Source organism: Struthio camelus, chromosome 37 (assembly GCF_040807025.1).
Source record: "Struthio camelus isolate bStrCam1 chromosome 37, bStrCam1.hap1, whole genome shotgun sequence".
In the NCBI taxonomy this organism is placed as follows: Eukaryota; Metazoa; Chordata; class Aves; order Struthioniformes; family Struthionidae; genus Struthio; species Struthio camelus.
Genome location: NC_090978.1, coordinates 307,225 through 327,522, shown reverse-complemented (window position 1 = coordinate 327,522; position 20,298 = coordinate 307,225). Strand labels below are relative to the sequence as shown.

Genomic DNA, 20,298 nt, shown 5'->3' with positions numbered 1-20,298 from the left:
GGTACCTGGAATATCCCCCCCAAAAAGGGGGCCCAGGTGTCCGGGCACCTGGAATATCCCCCCCAAAAGTGGGCCCAGGTGTCCGGGTACCTGGAATATCCCCCCCCGAAAAAGGGGCCCAGGTGTCCGGGTACCTGGAATATCCCCCCCCAAAGGGCCCCAGGAGTCCTGCCCCTCCCCCCCAGAAACCCTGGTTTGGGGAGGGGGGGGGGTTGTAAATAGAGGCCGGGAAATTTGGCGCTGGCCCTTTAATTGCCCCCCCCGGCCCGCGTGTCCCCCCCCCCCACGGGTGACATTGTGCGACCTGACATTTGACAACCCCGGGCTAAAAATAGCCCTCTCACATGTCCCCCCCCCTCCCCCCCCCGGGGGGGACCCAGGCGTCCGGGGTCACCGCTTGGGGGGGAGGGGGGAGGAGGGAGGGGGGAGGGCAGTGACGTTTCAGGCTATTTTAGGGCAAAAACATCCCGTTTCGGGGGCGGAGCCGGGGAGGGGGGAGGGGTCAGTTGAGGACACGGCGGTGGGACCCAGGCGTCCGGGCCCCTCCCCCTGCCTTTAACTCCACCCCTCCCCACCCCCACCCCGCCAAGGGACCCAGGCGTCCGGGTGTTCCCACCTCCCCCCTCCCCCCGCCGCCAACCGGCCACGCAGGGGAGGGGGCGTGTCCCAGGAGGTGGGCGAGGGGGCGTGGCTGGGCGAGGAGGGGGCGTGGCTCGGCGGGGGGGCGCGGCGCGGAGGGGGCGCGGCGCGGAAGGGGGCGTGGCTGGGCGAGGGGGAGGGGGCGTGGCTCGGCGGCGCGGCGGGGGGGCGTGGCTCGGCGGAGCGGGGGGCGTGGCGCGGCGGAGCGGGGGGCGTGGCTCGGCGGAGCGGGGAGGGGCGTGGCTCGGCGGCGCCCGGCGGGGGGGGGGCGTGGCTCGCCGGAGCGGGTGGGCGTGGCTCGGGGAGCGGGGGGGCGTGGCTCGGCGCAGGCCCCGCCCCCCGCCGCACCGGGACCCGCCGGCGCCGCCGCTTCGCTCCCACTTCGCCGCCGCCGCCGCCGCCGCCGCCGCTGCTGCTCCCGCTCCGGCCGCCGGGGGGCGCCCGCGCTCCGGCCCCGGGAATTTACCCGCCCCGACCGGGAATTTACCCCCCCCACCGGGAATTTACCCCTCCAACCGGGAATTTACCCCCCCCGAGAATTTACCCCCTTCCTGGGAATTTACCCCCCTCCTGGGAATTTACCCCTCCCCTGCTGGGAATTTAAACCCCCCACACCCGGGAATTTACCCGCCCCCCCTCCGCCGGGAATTTACCCCTCCCCTACCGGGAATTTCCTCCCCGCCCGGGGGAATTGTTGCCCCCTCCCCTTGGGATCTGGGCCACCTTCCCCCCCCCCCGGGAATTGCCCCGGGGGGGTCGCGGCCCCGGGAATTGCCCCCCCCTCCCCGTGGGAATTGCCCCCCCTCCGTGGGAATTGCCCCCTCCCCGTGGGAATTTGCCCCCCCCTCCGTGGGAATTTGCCCCCCTCCCCGTGGGAATTGCCCCCCCCGTGGGAATTTGCCCCCCTCCGTGGGAATTTGCCCCCCCTCCGTGGGAATTGCCCCCCCCTCCGTGGGAATTGCCCCCCTCCCCGTGGGAATTTGCCCCCTCCCCGTGGGAATTTGCCCCCCTCCCCGTGGGAATTGCCCCCTCCCCGTGGGAATTTGCCCCCCCCGTGGGAATTGCCCCCCCCCGGCCGCGGAGATGCCGAGCGGATTCCAGCAGATCCAGACGGATGAGGTAGGGGCGGGGGGGGGGGTAATTTGGGATCGGGGGGGGGCAATTAAAGACGGGTCCCTCCTGGGGTGGGGGGGGGGCCCAGGCGTCCGGGGACCCTTGTCCCCTCCCCAACCCCCCCCCAAGGGGGCCCAGGTGTCCGGGGACCCCCTGCCCCTCCCCAACCCCCCCCCCAAGGGGGCCCAGGTGTCCGGGGATCCCCCGTCCCTCCAGGGGGCCCAGGCGTCCGGGGATCCCCCCCCCCCGCAGGGGGCCCAGGCGTCCGGGGCCCCGCAGCGCTTTCCCAAATAAGGGGAATTTCGCTGCTGGGGCCGGTCCCGGGGGGGGGGGGGGCTGCGACTCGCCGCTTCCCGGCACTGGGAAGGGGCCCAGGCGTCCGGGAACCCCCCCCCCCTACTACCCCCCCCCCGGGGGCCCAGGCATCCGGGAACCCACCCCCCCCCCACTATCCCCCAGGGGGCCCAGGCGTCCGGGCACTCTCCCTCTGCCCCCCCCCCGGGACCCCACTGTCCCCAGGGGACCCAGGCGTCCGGGGTGCTGGGGGGAGGGGGAGGCACCCGGACGCCTGGGTCCCCTGGGGAGGGCAGGGCGGGGGTGTGGCCGGCAGGGGGCGGGGCAACCCGGACGCCTGGGCCCTTCAGGTGAGGCCTTTCGGGCCAACTGAAAGGTGGGGCTCCGGGGAGCCGCCCCCCCCCCCTCCACCGCCCTGATTGGAGGGCGCTGCTGTCAATCACCACACCTCCTGGGGGGGGGCACTACCCGGACGCCTGGGTCCCCCCGTCCCCCTTGGGGAGGGGGGGGGGAGGGTTCGTGCTGCCTCCGGACACATGGGGACACCACCCACCCCCCCCGGACGCCTGGGCCCCCCGGACGCCTGGGCCCTCTGTCTTGCCCCCCTCTGGGCCCCCCGGACGCCTGGGCCCCCCGGACGCCTGGGCCCCCTGTCTTGCCCCCCTCCGGGCCCCCCGGACGCCTGGGCCCCCTGTCTTGTCCCCTCCAGTGCCCCGGACGCCTGGGCCCCCCGGACGCCTGGGCCCCCTGTCTTGTCCCCTCCGGTGCCCCGGACGCCTGGGCCCCCCGGACGCCTGGGCCCTCTGTCTTGCCCCCCTCCGGGCCCCCCGGACGCCTGGGCCCCCCGGACGCCTGGGCCCCCTGTCTTGTCCCCTCCGGTGCCCCGGACGCCTGGGCCCCCCGGACGCCTGGGCCCCCTGTCTTGCCCCCCTCCGGGCCCCCCGGATGCCTGGGCCCTCCGGACGCCTGGGCCCCCTGTCTTGTCCCCTCCAGTGCCCCGGACGCCTGGGCCCCCCGGACGCCTGGGCCCCCTGTCTTGTCCCCTCCGGTGCCCCGGACGCCTGGGCCCCCTGTCTTGTCCCCTCCGGTGCCCCGGACGCCTGGGCCCCCCGGACGCCTGGGCCCCCTGTCTTGTCCCCTCCAGTGCCCCGGACGCCTGGGCCCTCCGGACGCCTGGGTCGCCTGGACACCTCGGTCCCCCGGACGCCTGGGTCCCCTGTCTTGCCCCCCTCCGGGCCCCCCGGACGCCTGGGCCCCCCGGACGCCTGGGCCCCCTGTCTTGTCCCCCTCCGGGCCCCCCGGACGCCTGGGCCCCCCGGACGCCTGGGCCCCCTGTCTTGTCCCCTCCAGTGCCCCGGACGCCTGGGCCCTCCGGACGCCTGGGCCCCCAGGACACCTCGGTCCCCTTTCTTGCCCCCCCTCAGGCCCCCAGGACACCTGGGCCCCCCGGACACCTGGGTCCCCTGTCTTGCCTCCCTCCGGGCCCCCCGGACGCCTGGGCCCCCAGGACACCTCGGTCCCCTTTCTTGCCCCCCTCCTGGCCCCCGGATGCCTGGGCCCTCCGGACGCCTGGGTCCCCTGGACACCTGGGTCGCCTGGACACCTTGGTCCCCCGGATGCCTGGGCCCCCCCGGACACCTGGGTCCCCTTTCTTGCCCCCCCCTCGGGTCCCCCCGGACGCCTGGGCCCCCTGGACGCCTGGGTCCCCTTGATGCCTGAGTCCCCTGTCTTGCCCCCCCTCGGGTCCCCCGGACGCCTGGGCCCCCCGGACGCCTGGGTCCCCCCTGTGTTGCCCCCCCCACCCCACCCCCGCTCCCCTCGGGTGGCCCGGACGCCTGGGCCCGCGCTGACGGCTGTGCCGCAGGAGGACGACGCGGAGCCCCGCGAGCCGGGACTCACCCCCACCCTCGCCCTCTCCGTCTTCACCGCCGTCCTCGGCTCCCTCCAGTTCGGCTACCACATCGGCGTCATCAACGCGCCCCAGAAGGTAGGCGGGCCCGGACGCCTGGGTCCCCAGGCTCGGATCCCCCCCCCTCCCGCATCCCCAAGGACCCCCCCTGACACCTGCAGGGACTCCCAAGTGCCCCCCAAGTAACCCCCAGGTAGCCCCGTGGTTGACCCCCAACACCCTGTGGGTGTCCCTCAGCCCCCATGGGTGGTCCCAGGTGTCCCTCAGCCTCATGGGTGCCCCATGATCCCCTGGGAGACCCCTAACCCCATAGGTGGTCCCAGGTGTCCCCCAGACCCCATGGGTGCTCCCAGGTGTCCCTCAGCCCCCATGGGTGGTCCCAGGTGTCCCTCAGCCTCATGGGTGCCCCATGATCCCCTGGGAGACCCCTAACCCCATAGGTGGTCCCAGGTGTCCCCCAGACCCCATGGGTGCTCCCAGGTGTCCCTCAGCCCCCATGGGTGGTCCCAGGTGTCCCTCAGCCTCATGGGTGCCCCATGATCTCCTGGGAGACCCCTAACACCATAGGTGGCCCCAGATGTCCCCCAGACCCCATGGGTGCTCCCAGGTGTCCCTCAGCCCCCATGGGTGGTCTCAGGTGTCCCTCAGCCTCATGGGTGCCCCATGATCTCCTGGGAGACCCCTAACACCATAGGTGGCCCCAGGTGTCCCCCAGACCCCATGGGTGCTCCCAGGTGTCCCCCAGCCTCATGGGTGCCCCATGATCCCCTGGGAGACCCCTAACCCCATAGGTGGCCCCAGATGTCCCCCAGACCCCATGGGTGCTCCCAGGTGTCCCCCAGCCTCATGGGTGCCCCATGATCCCCTGGGAGACCCCTAACCCCGTAGGTGGTCCCAGATGTCCCCCAGACCCCATGGGTGGCCCCAGGTGTCCCTCAGCCTCATGGGTGCCCCATGATCCCCTGGGAGACCCCTAACCCCATAGGTGGTCCCAGATGTCCCCCAGACCCCATGGGTGCTCCCAGGTGTCCCTCAGCCCCCATGGGTGGTCCCAGGTGTCCCTCAGCCTCATGGGTGCCCCATGATCCCCTGGGAGACCCCTAACCCCGTAGGTGGTCCCAGATGTCCCCCAGACCCCATGGGTGCTCCCAGGTGTCCCTCAGCCCCCATGGGTGGTCCCAGGTGTCCCTCAGCCTCATGGGTGCCCCATGATCCCCTGGGAGACCCCTAACCCCGTAGGTGGTCCCAGATGTCCCCCAGACCCCATGGGTGCTCCCAGGTGTCCCCCAGCCTCATGGGTGCCCCATGATCCCCTGGGAGACCCCTAACCCCATAGGTGGTCCCAGATGTCCCCCAGACCCCATGGGTGCTCCCAGGTGTCCCTCAGCCTCATGGGTGCCCCATGATCCCCTGGGAGACCCCTAACACCATAGGTGGCCCCAGGTGTCCCCCAGACCCCATAGGTGGCCCCAGGTGTCCCCCAGACCCCATGGGTGGCCCATGATCCCCTGGGAGACCCCTAACCCCATAGGTGGTCCCAGATGTCCCCCAGACCCCATGGGTGGCCCCAGGTGTCCCTCAGCCCCATGGGTGCCCCATGATCCCCTGGGAGACCCCTAACCCCCGTGGGTGGCCCCAGGTGTCCCCCAGACCCCATAGGTGGCCCCAGGTGTCCCCCAGACCCCATGGGTGGTCCCAGGTGTCTCTCAGCCTCATGGGTGCCCCATGATCCCCTGGGAGACCCCTAACCCCATAGGTGGTCCCAGATGTCCCCCAGACACCATGGGTGGCCCCAGGTGTCCCCCAGACCCCATGGGTGCCCCATGATCCCCTGGGAGACCCCTAACCCCCGTGGGTGGCCCTAGGTGGCCCCCAGCCCTACAGGTGCCCCCAGCCCCATGGGTGCTCCCCGGACCCCTCCAGCCCTATGGGTGCCCCCAGACGCCCCCAGCCCCATGGGTGCCCCCAGCCCCCCCCCCGGGCGCCCCCAGTCCGCCTGTTGCCGCGGCAGGTGCTGGAGGCCGAGTACAACGCGACGTGGCTGCGGCGCTGGGGGGTCCCGCCGGCCCCCGCCACCCTCTCCACCCTCTGGGCCCTCTCCGTCGCCATCTTCTCCGTGGGCGGCATGGCCGCCTCGCCGGCCGTGGGGCTGCTGGCCGACTGCCTGGGCAGGTGGGAGGGGCCTCGGGAATGGGCGGGGACTCTGGGGCGGGGCCTCGGGAAGGGGCGGGGCCTCTGGAGAGGGCTGAGCCGGGGAGGGGGCTCGGGGGTTAACCAGGGCTTGGGCCGAGGGAGGGGGCGTGGCCAAGGGAGAGGAGGGTGTGGCCAAGGGAGAGGGGGCGTGGCCAAGGCAGAGGCGGGCGTGGTGAAGGGAGGGGAGGGCGTGGCCAAGGGAGAGTGGGCGTGGCCAAGTGAGGGGGCGTGGCCAAGGGGAGGAGGGTGTGGTGAAGGGAGAGGAGGGCGTGGCCAAGGGTGAGGGGGCGTGGCCAAGGGAGAGGAGGGCGTGGCCAAGGGGAGGAGGGTGTGGTGAAGGGTGAGGGGGCGTGGTCAAGGGGGAGGGGGCGTGGCCAAGGGGGAGGAGGGTGTGGTGAAGGGAGAGGGGGCGTGACCAAGGGAGGGGGCTTGGTCAAGGGAGGGGCGTGGCCAATGGGGAGGAGGGTGTGGTGAAGGGAGAGGGGGCGTGGTCAATGGAGAGGGGGCGTGGCCAAGGGAGAGGAGGGCGTGGTCAATGGAGAGGGGGCGTGGCCAAGGGAGAGGGGGCGTGCCCCCCAGAGGCGAACCCAAGGCACAGCTCCCTCCCCCCCCACCGAGGGGGCGTGGCCGAAAGAGGGGGCGTGGCCACATGGGGGCGTGGCCAGAGTAAGCCGAGCCCCCAACCAAGTGGCTTGCTTTTGGCCGGGGGGGGGAATGTTGTTGGTTAGGGGGCGTGGCCTGGGGGCGGGTGGGCGTGGCCATGACGCTCGGCCCCGCCCCCCCCCCCGGCGCAGGCAACGGGCCCTGATCGCCAGCAACGGGCTGGCGCTGGCGGGGGGGGCGCTGCTGGGGCTGGCCAAGCTGGGACCCTGCGACGTCCTCGTCGTCCTCGGCCGCTGCCTCGTCGGCGCCTACTCAGGTACACGCGTGTGCCGCCGGCCCGGGGACACGCACACGCGTGTGCGAATGGCTTGGGGACATGCACATGTGTGTGCGACCGGCCTGGGGACATGCACACGCGTGTGCGAACGGCCTGAGGACACGCACATGTGTGTGCGGCCGGCTTGGAGACATGCACATGTGTGTGCCACCGGCCTGGGGACATGCACACGCGTGTGCCGCCGGCCCGGGGACATGCACACGCGTGTGCGACCGGCTTGGGGACATGCACACGCGTGTGCAACCAGCTTGGGGACATGCACACACGTGTGCGACCGGCCTGGGGACATGCACATGTGTGTGCGACCGGCCTGGGGACATGCACACGCGTGTGCGACCGGCCCGGGGACACGCACACGCGTGTGCGGCCGGCCTGGGGACATGCACACGCGTGTGCGAATGGCTTGGGGACATGCACATGTGTGTGCAACCGGCTTGGGGACATGCACACGCGTGTGCGACCGGCTTGGGGACATGCACACACGTGTGCAACCAGCTTGGGGACATGCACACACGTGTGCGACCGGCCTGGGGACATGCACACATGTGTGCGACCGGCCTGGGGACATGCACATGTGTGTGCGACCGGCCTGGGGACATGCACACGCGTGTGCGACCGGCTTGGGGACATGCACACGCGTGTGCAACCAGCTTGGGGACATGCACACGCGTGTGCGACCGGCCTGCTGGGGACACGGGGTGTCACCCCACCCCGGGGACGCATGTGTCACTCCACCGCCCCGGGGACACACACACACACGCGTGTGCGACCACCCCAGGGACATGCGTGTCATCCCATTGCCCCGGGGACACGCACGTGCACGTGCCACCGGCCCGGTGACACACGTGTCAGCCCACCCCGGGGACACGCGTGTCACTCCACCGCCCCGGGGACACGCACACGCGTGTGCGACCGGCCCGACCTTCTTGGGGACACGTGTGTCACCCCCCCCCAGCCCTGAGGACACGCACACGCGTGTGCGACCGGCCCGACCTTCTTGGGGACACGTGTGTCACCCCCCCCCAGCCCCGAGGACACGCACACGCGTGTGCAGCTCCCCCGCCCTCCCCACGCACACGCGTGTGCAGCTCCCCCGCCCTCCCCACGCACGTGCGTCCCCCCCCCACACCTCCCCGGCCCCGTGCCGCCCTCCCCGCCTGCGTGTCGGCGGCGGCGGGTGACACGCGTGTGCCACGCGTGTGCGCAGGCCTGGCCTCGGGGCTGGTGCCCATGTACGTGGGGGAGATCGCGCCCACCCGCCTCCGCGGCGCCCTGGGCACCCTGCACCAGCTCGCCGTCGTCCTCGGCATCCTGCTGGCCCAGGTACGGCCCCGGGGGGCGGGGGGGGCCGGGGGGTCTCGGGGGGGGTCCTGGGGGGTCCCGGGGAGGGGGTCCTGGGGGGTCTCGGGGGGCAACTAGGGGGTCCTGGGGGGTCTCTGGGGGGTCCCAGGGGGTCCTGAGGGGTCCTGGGGGTCCCAGGGGGTCCCGGGGGGGTCCTGGGGGGGTCTTGGGGGGCAACTAGGGGGTCCTGGGGGTCCCAGGGGGTCTTGGGGAGTCCTGGGGGGGTTCTGGGGGGGTCCCAGGGGGGGTCCTGGGGGGTCTCAGGGGGCAACTAGGGGGTCCTGGGGGTCCCAGGGGGTCTTGGGGGGTCCTGGGGGGTCCCAGGGGGGGTCCTGGGGGTCCCAGGGGGTCTTGGGGGGGTCCTGGGGGGGTCTTGGGGGGCAACTAGGGGGTCCTGGGGGTCCCAGGGGGTCTTGGGGAGTCCTGGGGGGGTCCTGGGGGGTCTCGGGGGGCAACTAGGGGGTCCTGGGGGTCCCAGGGGGTCTTGGGGAGTCCTGGGGGGGTCCTAGGGGGTCTCGGGGGGCAACTAGGGGGTCCTGGGGGTCCCAGGGGGTCTTGGGGAGTCCTGGGGGGGTCCTGGGGGGTCTCGGGGGGCAACTAGGGGGTCCTGGGGGTCCCAGGGGGTCTTGGGGAGTCCTGGGGGGGTCCTGGGGGGTCTCGGGGGGCAACTAGGGGTCCTGGGGGGAGTCCCAGAGGGTCCTAGGGGGTCCCAGGGGGGGTCCTGGGGGGTCTTGGGGGACAACTAGGGGTCCTGGGGGTCCCGGGGGGTCCTGGGGGGGTCCTGGGGGGCAACTAGGGGGTCCTGGGGGTCCTGGGGGGGTCCTGGAGGATCCTAGGGGGGTCCTGGGAGGTCTTGGGTGGCAACTAGGGGTCCTGGGGGTCTCTGGGGGTCCTGGGGGGAGTCCCAGAGGGTCCTAGGGGGTCCTGGGGGGGTTCTGGGTGGTCTCGGGGGGCAACTAGGGGGTCCTGGGGGTCCCAGGGGGACCTAGGGGGTCTCTGGGGGGGTCCCGGGGGCTCCTGAGGGTCCCAGGGAGGGTCTCAGGGGGTCCCAGGGGGTCTCAGGGGCTCCTGGGGGCTCCTGGGGGGTCCCAGGGGTCCTGGGGGGTCCCAGGGGGGTCCTAGGGGGTCCCGGGGGGGGTCCTGGGGGGTCTCAGGGGGTCTCAGGGGGTCTCAGGGGGCAACTGGGGGGGTCTGTGGGGACTGTGGGGGTCCTGGGGGCAACTGGGGGGACCCTGGGGGCAGTTGGGGGGGGTCCTGGGCGTGTTGCAGCATGTTGAAGCGTGTCGCGGCATGTTGCGGCGTGTCGAAGCGTGTCGAGGCGTGTTGAGGCGTGTTGCAGTGTGTTGCGGAGTGTCGAGGCGTGTCGAACCGTGTCGAGGCGTGTCGAAGCGTGTCGAGGCATGTCGAAGCGTGTTGAAGCGTGTCGAAGCGTGTCGAGGCATGTCGAAGCGTGTCGAAGCGTGTCGAGGCGTGCCGAGGCGTGCCGAGGCGTGTCACGGCGTGTGCCCGCAGGTGCTGGGCCTGGAGGCGCTGCTGGGGGGGCAGCGGGCGCCGGCGGGTTGGGCCGTCCCGCGCTCCGGCATGGCGTGTCGAAGCGTGTCGAGGCGTGCCGAGGCGTGTCGAGGCGTGTCGAGGCGTGCCGAGGCGTGTCGAGGCGTGTGCCCGCAGGCGTTGGGCCTGGAGGCGCTGCTGGGGGGGCAGCGGGCACCGGTGGGTTGGGCCGTCCCGCGCTCCGGCATGGCGTGTCGAGGCGTGTCGAGGCGTGTCGAGGCGTGTCGAGGCGTGTGCCCGCAGGTGCTGGGCCTGGAGGCGCTGCTGGGGGGGCAGCGGGCGCCGGCGGGTTGGGCTGTCCCGCGCTCCGGCATGGCGTGTCGAAGCGTGTCGAGGCGTGTCGAGGCGTGTCGAGGCGTGTCGAGGCGTGCCGAGGCGTGTCGAGGCGTGTCGAGGCGTGTCACGGCGTGTGCCCGCAGGTGCTGGGCCTGGAGGCGCTGCTGGGGGGGCAGCGAGCGCCGGTGGGTTGGGCCGTCCCGCGCTCCGGCATGGCGTGTCGAGGCGTGTCGAGGCGTGTCGAGGCGTGTCGAGGCGTGTCGAAGCGTGTCGAGGCGTGTCGAAGCGTGTCGAGGCGTGTCGAGGCGTGTCGAGGCGTGTCGAGGCGTGCCGAGGCGTGTCGAAGCGTGTTGAGGCGTGTCGAGGCGTGTCGAAGCGTGTCGAGGCGTGTCGAGGCGTGCCGAGGCGTGCCGAGGCGTGTCGAAGCGTGTCGAGGCGTGCCGAGGCGTGTCGAGGCGTGTCGAGGCGTGCCGAGGCGTGTCGAAGCGTGTGCCCGCAGGTGCTGGGCCTGGAGGCGCTGCTGGGGGGGCAGCGGGCGCCGGCGGGTTGGGCCGTCCCGCGCTCCGGCATGGCGTGTCGAGGCGTGTCGAGGCGTGTCGAGGCGTGCCGAGGCGTGTCGAGGCGTGCCGAGGCGTGTCGAGGAGTGTCGAGGCGTGTCGAGGCGTGTCGAAGCGTGTCGAGGCGTGTCGAGGCGTGTCGAGGCGTGTCGAGGCGTGTCGAGGCGTGTCGAGGCGTGCCGAGGCGTGTCACGGCGTGTGCCCGCAGGTGCTGGGCCTGGAGGCGCTGCTGGGGGGGCCGGGCCGCTGGCCGCTGCTGCTGGCGCTGGGGCTGGGCCCGGCGGCGCTGCAGCTCCTGCTCCTGCCCTTCTGCCCCGAGAGCCCCCGCTACCTGCTGGCCGTGCGGCGCCACCAGGGCCGGAGCCGGCACAGTGAGTGAGGGCCCCCGGGTCCCCCCCCAGCCCCCCCCTCCAGCCAGCCCCCCCTCCAGCCCCCCCTCCAGCCAGCCCCCCCTCCATCCCTCCAGTCCTCCATCCCACCCTTCATCCATCCCTCCTTCCATCCCTCCTTCCATCCCTCCTTCCAGCCCTCCATCCCTCCTTCCATCCATCCCTCCATCCCTCCATCCCTCCATCCCTCCATCCTTCCATCCCTTCTTCCATCCCTCCTTCCAGCCCTCCATCCATCCCTCCATCCCTCCTTCCATCCATCCCTCCATCCCTCCATCTCTCCATCCCTCCCTCCTTCCATCCCTCCATCCATCCCTCCTTCCATCCCTTCTTCCATCCCTCCTTCCATCCCTCCATCCTTCCATCCCTTCTTCCATCCCTTCTTCCATCCCTCCTTCCATCCCTCCATCCCTCCCTCCTTCCAGCCCTCCATCCATCCCTCCGTCCATCCCTCCATTCATCCATCCCTCCATCCCTCCTTCCAGCCCTCCATCCCTCCCTCCATCCCTCCATCCCACCCTTCATCCATCCCTCCTTCCATCCCTCCTTCCATCCCTCCCTCCATTCCTCCATCCCTCCCTCCATCCCTCCATCCCACCCTTCATCCATCCCTCCTTCCATCCCTCCTTCCATCCCTTCTTCCATCCCTTCTTCCATCCCTCCATCCCTCCATCCATCCATCCCTCCATCCTTCCATCCCTCCTTCCCTCCTTCCATCCCTCCAACCGCCCTCCTTCCATCTCTCCTTCCATCCCTCCTTCCAGCCCTCCTTTCCTCCCTTCCTCCTTCCCTCTCTCTGTCTCTCCATCCTTCCATCTCTCCCGTCCTCTTTCCCTTCCTTCTTCTATCGCTCCTTCCCTCCCCCCATACCCCCCTCCAGCCCCCCCTCCAGCCCCCCATCCTCCCGCCCCACGGCGGCCGGCGCGAGCAGTCTCCCCCTCCCTCCCCATCTAACCGAGCTCTCTCTCTCTCTCTCTCCCCCCCCCCGTGTTCGTCCGTCCGTCCCTGTGTCCATCCCTCCCTCCGTCCCTCCCACCCATCCCTCGGTCGCTCCATCCTTCCATCCATCCCTCCGTCCATCCTTCCGTCCGTCTGTCCATCCCCCTGTCCATCCCTCTGTCCCTCCTTCCATCCCTCCGTCCATCCTCCTGTCCATCCCTCCGTCCATCCCCCTGTCCATCCCTCTGTCCCTCCTTCCATCCCTCCGTCCATCCTCCTGTCCGTCCCTCCGTCCATCCCCCTGTCCATCCCTCTGTCCCTCCTTCCATCCCTCCGTCCATCCTCCTGTCCATCCCTCCGTCCATCCCCCTGTCCATCCCTCTGTCCCTCCTTCCATCCCTCCGTCCATCCTCCTGTCCGTCCCTCCATCCATCCCCCTGTCCATCCCTCTGTCCCTCCTTCCATCCCTCCATCCCTCCGTCCATCCTCCTGTCCGTCCCTCCGTCCATCCACCTGGCCATCCCTCCCTTGATCCCTCTGTCCCTCCCCTGTCTGTCCCTCCATCCAACCCTCCGTCCATCCTCATGTCTGTCCTCCTGTCCATCCCTCCGTCCGCCCCTCCGTCCATCCCTCTGTCCCCCTGTCCATCCCTCTGTCCATCTCTCCATCCTTCTGTCCATCCCTCCATCCCCCGTCCGTCCTCCTGTCCATCCCCCGTCCGTCCTCCTGTCCGTCCCTCCGTCCATCCCCCTGTCCATCCCTCTGTCCATCCCCCCATCCCCCCGTCCATCCTCCCGTCCATCCCCCGTCCGTCCTCCTGTCCATCCCTCTGTCCATTCCTCCATCCATCTCTCCATCCTTCTGTCCATCCCTCCATCCCCCGTCCATCCTCCTGTCCATCCCTCTGTCCATTCCTCCATCCATCTCTCCATCCTTCTGTCCATCCCTCCATCCCCCGTCCATCCTCCCATCCATCCTCCCGTCCATCCCCCTGTCCATCCCTCTGTCCGTTCCTCCATCCATCTCTCCATCCTTCTGTCCATCCCTCCGTCCCCCCATCCGTCCTCCCGTCCATCCCCCCGTCCGTCCTCCTGTCCATCCCTCTGTCCGTTCCTCCATCCATCTCTCCATCCTTCTGTCCCTCCCTCCGTCCCCCCGTCCGTCCTCCCGTCCGTCCTCCTGTCCATCCCTCTGTCCGTTCCTCCGTCCATCCCTCTGTCCATTCCTCCATCCATCCCTCCATCCTTCTGTCCATCCCTCCATCCCCTGTCCATCCTCCCGTCCATCCCCCCGTCCGTCCTCCTGTCCATCCCTCTGTCCATCCCTCCATCCATCTCTCCATCCTTCTGTCCATCCCTCCATCCATCCCTCATCCCCCTGTCCATCCCCCCGTCCATCCTCCTGTCCATCCCTCTGTCCATTCCTCCATCCATCTCTCCATCCTTCTGTCCATCCCTCCATCCCCCGTCCGTCCTCCTGTCCATCCCCCCGTCCGTCCTCCTGTCCATCCCTCTGTCCGTTCCTCCATCCATCCCTCCGTCCTTCTGTCCCTCCCTCCGTCCCCCCGTCCGTCCTCCCGTCCATCCCCCCGTCCGTCCTCCTGTCCATCCCTCTGTCCGTTCCTCCGTCCATCCCTCCGTCCCCCCGTCCATCCCCCCGTCCGTCCCCCCATCTGTCCCCCCGTCCATCCCCCCGTCCGTCCTCCCGTCCATCCCTCCGTCCCCCCGTCCGTCCCCCCGTCCGTCCCCCCGTCCGTGTGTCCCCCCGTCCGTCCTCCTGTCCGTCCCCCCGTCCGTCCCCCCGTCCGTCCCCCCGTCCGTGTGTCCCCCCCCGCCCCGCCCGCCGCTGCCCCGGGTCGGCACAGGCCTGGCCCGGCTGGTGGGGCCGGGGGGGGCCGAGGCGGCGCTGGCGGCGCTGGCGGCCGAGCTGGGGGGGGGGGCGGGGGGCGCCGGGGGGGGGGGCCTGGCCCAGCTCTGCCGCCACCGCCGCTACCGCCAGCCCCTGCTCGTCGCCCTCCTCCTCCAGCTCTCCCAGCAGCTCTCGGGCATCAACGCGGTGAGGGCGGGGCCTCGGGGGGGCGGGGCCACCGGGGGGTGGGGCATGCTGGGGGTGGGGCGTCCTGGGGGTGAGGGCTCTGGGAGGCGGGGCGTCCTGGGGGCGGGGCATCCTGGGGGCGGGGCATCCTGGGGGTGGGGCGTCCTGGGGGTGGGGCATCCTGGGGGTGGGACATCCTGGGGGTGGGGCATCCTGGGGGTGGGGCATCCTGGGGGTGGGATATCCTGGGGGTGGGGGCTCTGGGAGGTGGGGCGTCCTGGGGGCGGGGCATCCTGGGGGTGGGGCTCTGGGAGGCGGGGCATCCTGGGGGCGGGGCATCCTGGGGGCGGGGCATCCTGGGGGTGGGACTCTGGGAGGCGGGGCATCCTGGGGGCAGGGCATGCTGGGGGCGAGGCATCCTGGGGGCGGGTCATCCTGGGGGTGGGGCATCCTGGGGGAGGGGCATCCTGGGGGTGGGGCTCTGGGAGGCGGGGCATCCTGGAGGTGGGTCATCCTGGGGGTGGGGCTCTGGGAGGAGGGGCATCCTGGGGGTGGGGCATCCTGGGGGCGGGGCAACCTGGGGGTGGGTGGTCTGGAAGGTGGGGCATCCTGGGGGCGTGGTCTAGTGGGGGGCGTGGGCTCCTGGGGGGTGTCATGGGGCGGGGTATCTTGTAGGTGGGGCCTCCTGGGGGCGGGGCATCATCAGAGGAGGCCGGGCAGGGCTTTACAGTGAGACTGAGGGGGGCGGGGTCTTATGGGGTGGGGCCTCTTAGGGGGCGGGGCCTCTTAGGGGGCGGGGCATGCTGGGGCAGGTCCATGGGGAACAGGTTGGGGGGGGCGGACAGGGCTTTATGGGGGGCACTGCAGGGGGTGGAGCCTCTGAAGGGGGTGGGGCCTCATGGGGCAGGGGCGGGGCTAAGCCTTAGAGTTGGGCTTCTTGGGGCGGGGCTTAAAGGGAAGGGGGCTTTGGGGGAGCGGCTTATGGGGCAGGGTCTTGGGGGGTGGAGCCTCAGGGGGGGTGGGGCATATGGGGTGGGTCTGTGTGGGGCCCTGGGGGTGGAGCTTCACGGGGAGGTGGGACCTAAGAGGGCTGGGTCATGGGGAGGTGGAGCCTAAGAGGGTGGGGCGTTGTGGGGGCGTGGCCTCACACTGACCCTCCCCCTAGATCTTCTACTACTCGACGGCCATCTTTGAGCGGGCGGGGCTGACCCAGCCCGTCTACGCCACCATCGGGGTCGGCGTCGTCAACGTGGCCGCCACCGTGGTCTCGGTGAGGTGACCCCCCCCCTTGACCTCTGACCCCCGCCGGGACCCCCATCCTGCACCCCTGTCCCCCCCCACCCCACCCCCAGCCAGTGACCTCGGTGATGGCTGCGGTGTCCCCACGGGAGGGTGACGGTCCCCGTGTCCGTGACGGTGGCCACGTCCCTCTCCACGTCCACCGTGGTGGCCATGCGCCTCCTTGATGGTCTTCATGGTGGTGGCCGTCCCCGTGGTGGTCCCCATGGGCCTCTGGGCCGGTCCTCCCCCCCCCCGTAGCAGTCCCCATGGTGGTGGCTGTCCCCATGGTGGTCCCCATGCTCCCGTGAGGGTCCTCCTGTCCCCCCGTCGCAGTCCCCGTGGTGGTGACCATCCCCATGGTGGTGGTCACCCCCATGATGGTCCCCCCCGTCCCCCTCATGCCCGTCCCCATGGTGGTGGCCATCGCCGTAGTGGTCCCCATGCCCCCATGAAGGTCCCCCCGTCACAGTCCCCAGGGTGGTGGCCGTCCCTGTGGAGGTCCCCATGCCCCTGGGATGGTCCCCCCATCCCCATGATGGTGGCCATCCCCACGGTGGTCCCCATGCCTCCATGAAGGTCCCCCCTATTGCAGTCCCCATGGTGGTGGCCGTCCCTGTGGTAGTCCCCATGCCCCTGGGATGGTCCCCCCATCCCCATGGTGGTCCCCATGCCCCCATGAAGGTCGCCCCCGTCGCAGTCCCCAGGGTGGTGGCCGTCCCTGTGGAGATCCCCATGCCCCTAAGATGGTCCCCCCATCCCCATGATGGTAGCTGTCCCCATGGTGGTCCCCATGCCCCCATGACGGTCCCCCATCCTCCCGTAGCAGTCCCCATGGTGGTGGCCGTCCCCATGGTGGTGGTCACCCCCATGATGGTCCCCCTGTCTCCCCCATAGCAGTCCCCATGGTGGTGGCTGTCCCCATGGTGGTTCCCACAACAGTCCCCGTGTCCCCCCGTCGCAGTCCCCATGGTGGTGGCCATCCCCGTGGTGGTCCCCATGCCTCCATGAAGGTCCCCCCCATCGCAGTCCCCAGGGTGGTGGCCATCCCCACGGTGGTCCCCATGGCCCCATGAAGGTCCCCCCATCCCCATGATGGTGGCCATCCCCGTAGTGGTCCCCATGCCTCCATGAAGGTCCCCCCCATCGCAGTCCCCAGGGTGGTGGCCATCCCCACGGTGGTCCCCATGGCCCCATGAAGGTCCCCCCATCCCCACGATGGTGGCCATCCCCGTGGTGGTCCCCATGCCTCCATGAAGGTCCCCCCATCGCAGTCCCCAGGGTGGTGGCCGTCCCCGTGGGGGTCCCCATGCCCCTGGGGGCTGGTCCCCGTCCCCACCCCGGTGACGGTCCCCCGGGGCCCAGGTGTTCCTGGTGGAGCGGGCCGGGCGCCGGACCCTGCACCTGCTGGGGCTGCTGGGGATGCTGGGCTGCGCCGTCACCCTCACCGTTGCCCTCAACCTGCAGGTGAGCGGGTGGGGGGCACCCCGACCCCCCCCGGCACCTCGATACCCCCCCAGCACCCCGATTCCCAGCACCCTGACACCCCCAGCACCCCGATATCCTCCAGCTCCCCAGCCCTCAATACCCCCCCAGCACCCTGACACCCCCCAGCACCCCAATACCCCCCAGCACCCCAATATCTCCCAGCTCCCCAGCACCCTGACACCCCCCAGTCCCTCGACACCCCCCCAGCCCCCCAACACCCCCAGCACCCAGACACCCCCCCAGCCAATACCCCCAGCACCCCAATACCCCCAGCACCCAGAAACCCCCCCAGCACCCCAATATCTCCCAGCACCCAGACACCCCCCCAGCCCCCCTCGACACCCCCCAGCCCCCCAATACCCCCCAGCACCCTGACACCCCCCAGCCCAATACCCCCAGCACCCCAATACCCCCAGCACCCAGACACCCCCCCAGCACCCCAATACCCCCAGCAGCCAGACACCCCCCCAGCACCCTGACACTCCCCAGCACCCCGATATCTCCCAGCACCCAGACACCCCCCCAGCCCCCCTCAACACCCCCCAGCCCCCCAATACCTCCAGCACCCCGACACCCCCCAGCACCCCGATATCTCCCAACACCCAGACACCCCCCCAGCCCCCCTCGACACCCCCCAGCCCCCAATACCCCCCAGCACCCTGACACCCCCCAGCCCCCCAATACCCCCAGCACCCCAATACCCCCCAGCACCCTGACACCCCCCAGCCCCCCAACACCCCCAGCACCCAGACACCCCCCAGCACCCCCCAGCACCCCGATATCTCCCAGCACCCTGACACCCCCCAGCCCAATACCCCCAGCCCCCCAACACCCCCAGCACCCAGACACCCCCAGCACCCCCCAGCACCCCGATATCTCCCAGCACCCTGACACCCCCCAGCCCAATACCCCCAGCACCCCAACACCCCCAGCACCCCAACACCCCCCAGCACCCCGATATCTCCCAGCACCCTGACACCCCCCAGCCCAATACCCCCAGCACCCCAACACCCCCAGCACCCAGACACCCCCAGCACCCTGCAGCACCCCGATATCTCCCAGCACCCTGACACCCCCCAGCCCCCCAATACCCCCAGCACCCCAACACCCCCAGCACCCAGACACCCCCCCAGCACCCCGATATCTCCCAGCACCCTGACACCCCCCAGCCCCCCCAATACCCCCAACCCCCCCAATACCCCCCCCGACGCCCCCCCGGACGGCGGCGGCGACTGACGGGGGCCGGCGCAGGGGGCGGCGGGGGGCAGCCGCCTGCCGGGCTACGTGGGGCTGGCGGCCGTGCTGGCCTTCGTGGCCTTCTTCGAGGTGGGGCCGGGCCCCATCCCCTGGTTCATGGGGGCCGAGCTGTTCGGGCAGGAGGCCCGGCCCGCCGCCATGGCCCTCGCCGGCCTCGCCAACTGGAGCGCCAACTTCGCCGTGGCCATGGCCTTCCCCGGCCTCGAGGTGAGCGGCGGGGGGGGCACGGCGGGCGCACGATGGGTGCACGGTGGTGGGGCACGCTGGGTGCACGAGGAGGGCACGTTGGGTGCACGAGGAGGTGCATGTGGGTGCACGGTGGTGGGGCACATTGGGTGCACGAGGAGGGCACGTTGGGTGCACGAGGAGGTGCATGTGGGTGCACGGTGGTGGGGCACGTTGGGTGCACAAGGAGGTGCATGTGGGTGCACGGTGGTGGGGCACATTGGGTGCACAAGGAGGGCACGTTGGGTGCACGAGGAGGTGCATGTGGGTGCACGGTGGTGGAGCACGTTGGGTGCACGAGGAGGGCACGTTGGGTGCACGAGGAGGTGCACGTGGGTGCACGATGGTGCGGCACATTGGGTGCACGAGGAGGTGCACGTGGGTGCACGATGGTGGGGCACTTTGGGTGCACAAGGAGGGCAGGTTGGGTGCACGAGGAGGTGCATGTGGGTGCATGGTGGTGGGGCACATTGGGTGCACAAGGAGGGCAGGTTGGGTGCACGGTGGTGGGGCACATTGGTGCACAAGGAGGTGCACGTGGGTGCACAGTGGTGGGGCACATTGGGTGCACGAGGAGGGCACGTTGGGTGCACGAGGAGGTGCACGTGGGTGCACGATGGTGGGGCACGTTGGGTGCACGAGGAGGTGCATGTGGGTGCACGGTGGTGGGGTACATTGGGTGCACAAGGAGGTGCACGTGGGTGCACGGTGGTGGGGCACATTGGGTGCACAATGGTGGGGCACATTGGGTGCACAAGGAGGTGCACGTGGGTGCACGGTGGTGGAGCACGTTGGGTGCACAAGGAGGTGCATGTGGGTGCACGGTGGTGGGGCACATTGGGTGCAGGAGGAGGGCACGTTGGGTGCACAAGGAGGTGCACGTGGGTGCACGATGGTGCGGCACGTTGGATGCACGAGGAGGTGCACGTGGGTGCACGGTGGTGGGGCACATTGGGTGCACAAGGAGGGCACGTTGGGTGCATGAGGAGGTGCATGTGGGTGCATGGTGGTGGGGCACGTTGGGTGCACGGTGGTGGGGCACGTTGGGTGCACAAGGAGGGCACGTTGGGTGCACGATGGTGGGGCACATTGGTGCACGAGGAGGGCGTGTGGGTGCACAATGGTGGGGCACGTTGGGTGCATGAGGAGGTGCACGTGGGTGCACAATGGTGGGGCACATTGGGTGCCCGACGAGGTGCACAATGGTGGGGCACATTGGGTGCCCGACGAGGTGCACAACAGTGGGGCACGAGGAGGGTACGTGGGTGCACAACAGTGGGGCGCATTGGGTGCACGAGGAGGTGCACAGTGGGTGCATGATGGGTGCACAACGGTGGGGCAACAAGGGCACGTGGGTGCACAAGGAGGGCGCGTGGGTGCGTGAGGGGGGTGCGCGGGTGCCCGAGGAGGGTGAACGGGTGCACAACAGGGGGGGCATGATGGGGGGCCCGAGGGGGGCGCACGACGGGGGGCATGACAGGACGCACAAGGGGGGGCGAGCGGGTGCACAAGGGGGGTGTATGGGTGGGGTGCAGGTGCACAACTGGGTGCACAAAGTGGGTGCTCAAGGGGGGCGCACGAGGCAGGTGCCCAAGGGGGGGGGTGCCCAAGGGGGGGATGTAGGTGCATGAGGAGGTGCATGCGGGTGCCCGAGGTGGGTGCACACGATGGGGGCGCATAGGGGCACAATGGGGTGCATGCGGGTGCCCGAGGTGGGTGCCGAGGGGGGGCCCACAATGGGGGCGCATAGGGGCACGAGGAGGTGCACGTGGGTGCACAACGGGTGCCCGAGGTGGGTGCTGAGGGGGGGCACATGGGGGCACAAGGAGGTGCATGTGGGTGCCTGAGGTGGGTGCACGAGGTGGGTGTCAAGGG

General features: G+C 70.9%; 1 protein-coding gene across 2 annotated transcripts; it reads left to right on the top strand.

The window, feature by feature from the left end:
- Positions 1 to 1,682: 1,682 nt before the first annotated feature.
- Positions 1,683 to 18,405, top strand: LOC138063907 (solute carrier family 2, facilitated glucose transporter member 4-like). 2 transcript variants are annotated; one of them, XM_068924038.1, is made up of 10 exons: positions 1,683 to 1,758; positions 3,911 to 4,033; positions 5,967 to 6,127; positions 6,943 to 7,067; positions 8,296 to 8,411; positions 11,022 to 11,184; positions 14,167 to 14,196; positions 15,341 to 15,445; positions 16,819 to 16,920; positions 18,193 to 18,405. In XM_068924038.1, exons 1-8 carry the CDS (start codon positions 1,723 to 1,725, stop codon positions 15,367 to 15,369), a joined length of 783 nt encoding a protein of 260 aa, XP_068780139.1. In that variant the 5' UTR covers positions 1,683 to 1,722; the 3' UTR covers positions 15,370 to 15,445; positions 16,819 to 16,920; positions 18,193 to 18,405. The 2 variants fall into 2 exon arrangements, with proteins under 2 accessions (XP_068780139.1, XP_068780140.1); XM_068924039.1 differs by lacking the exon at positions 14,167 to 14,196.
- The last annotated feature ends 1,893 nt before the right edge of the window (positions 18,406 to 20,298 follow it).

Excerpts from the sequence above, each read along its gene's own strand:
- LOC138063907 (XM_068924038.1), top strand. The coding sequence starts at position 1,723 with ATGCCGAGCGGATTCCAGCAGATCCAGACGGATGAG. Across the intron at positions 4,034-5,966 it reads TCATCAACGCGCCCCAGAAG|GTGCTGGAGGCCGAGTACAA; the intron begins GTAGGCGGGCCC and ends TTGCCGCGGCAG. Across the intron at positions 14,197-15,340 it reads AGCTCTCGGGCATCAACGCG|ATCTTCTACTACTCGACGGC; the intron begins GTGAGGGCGGGG and ends CCCTCCCCCTAG.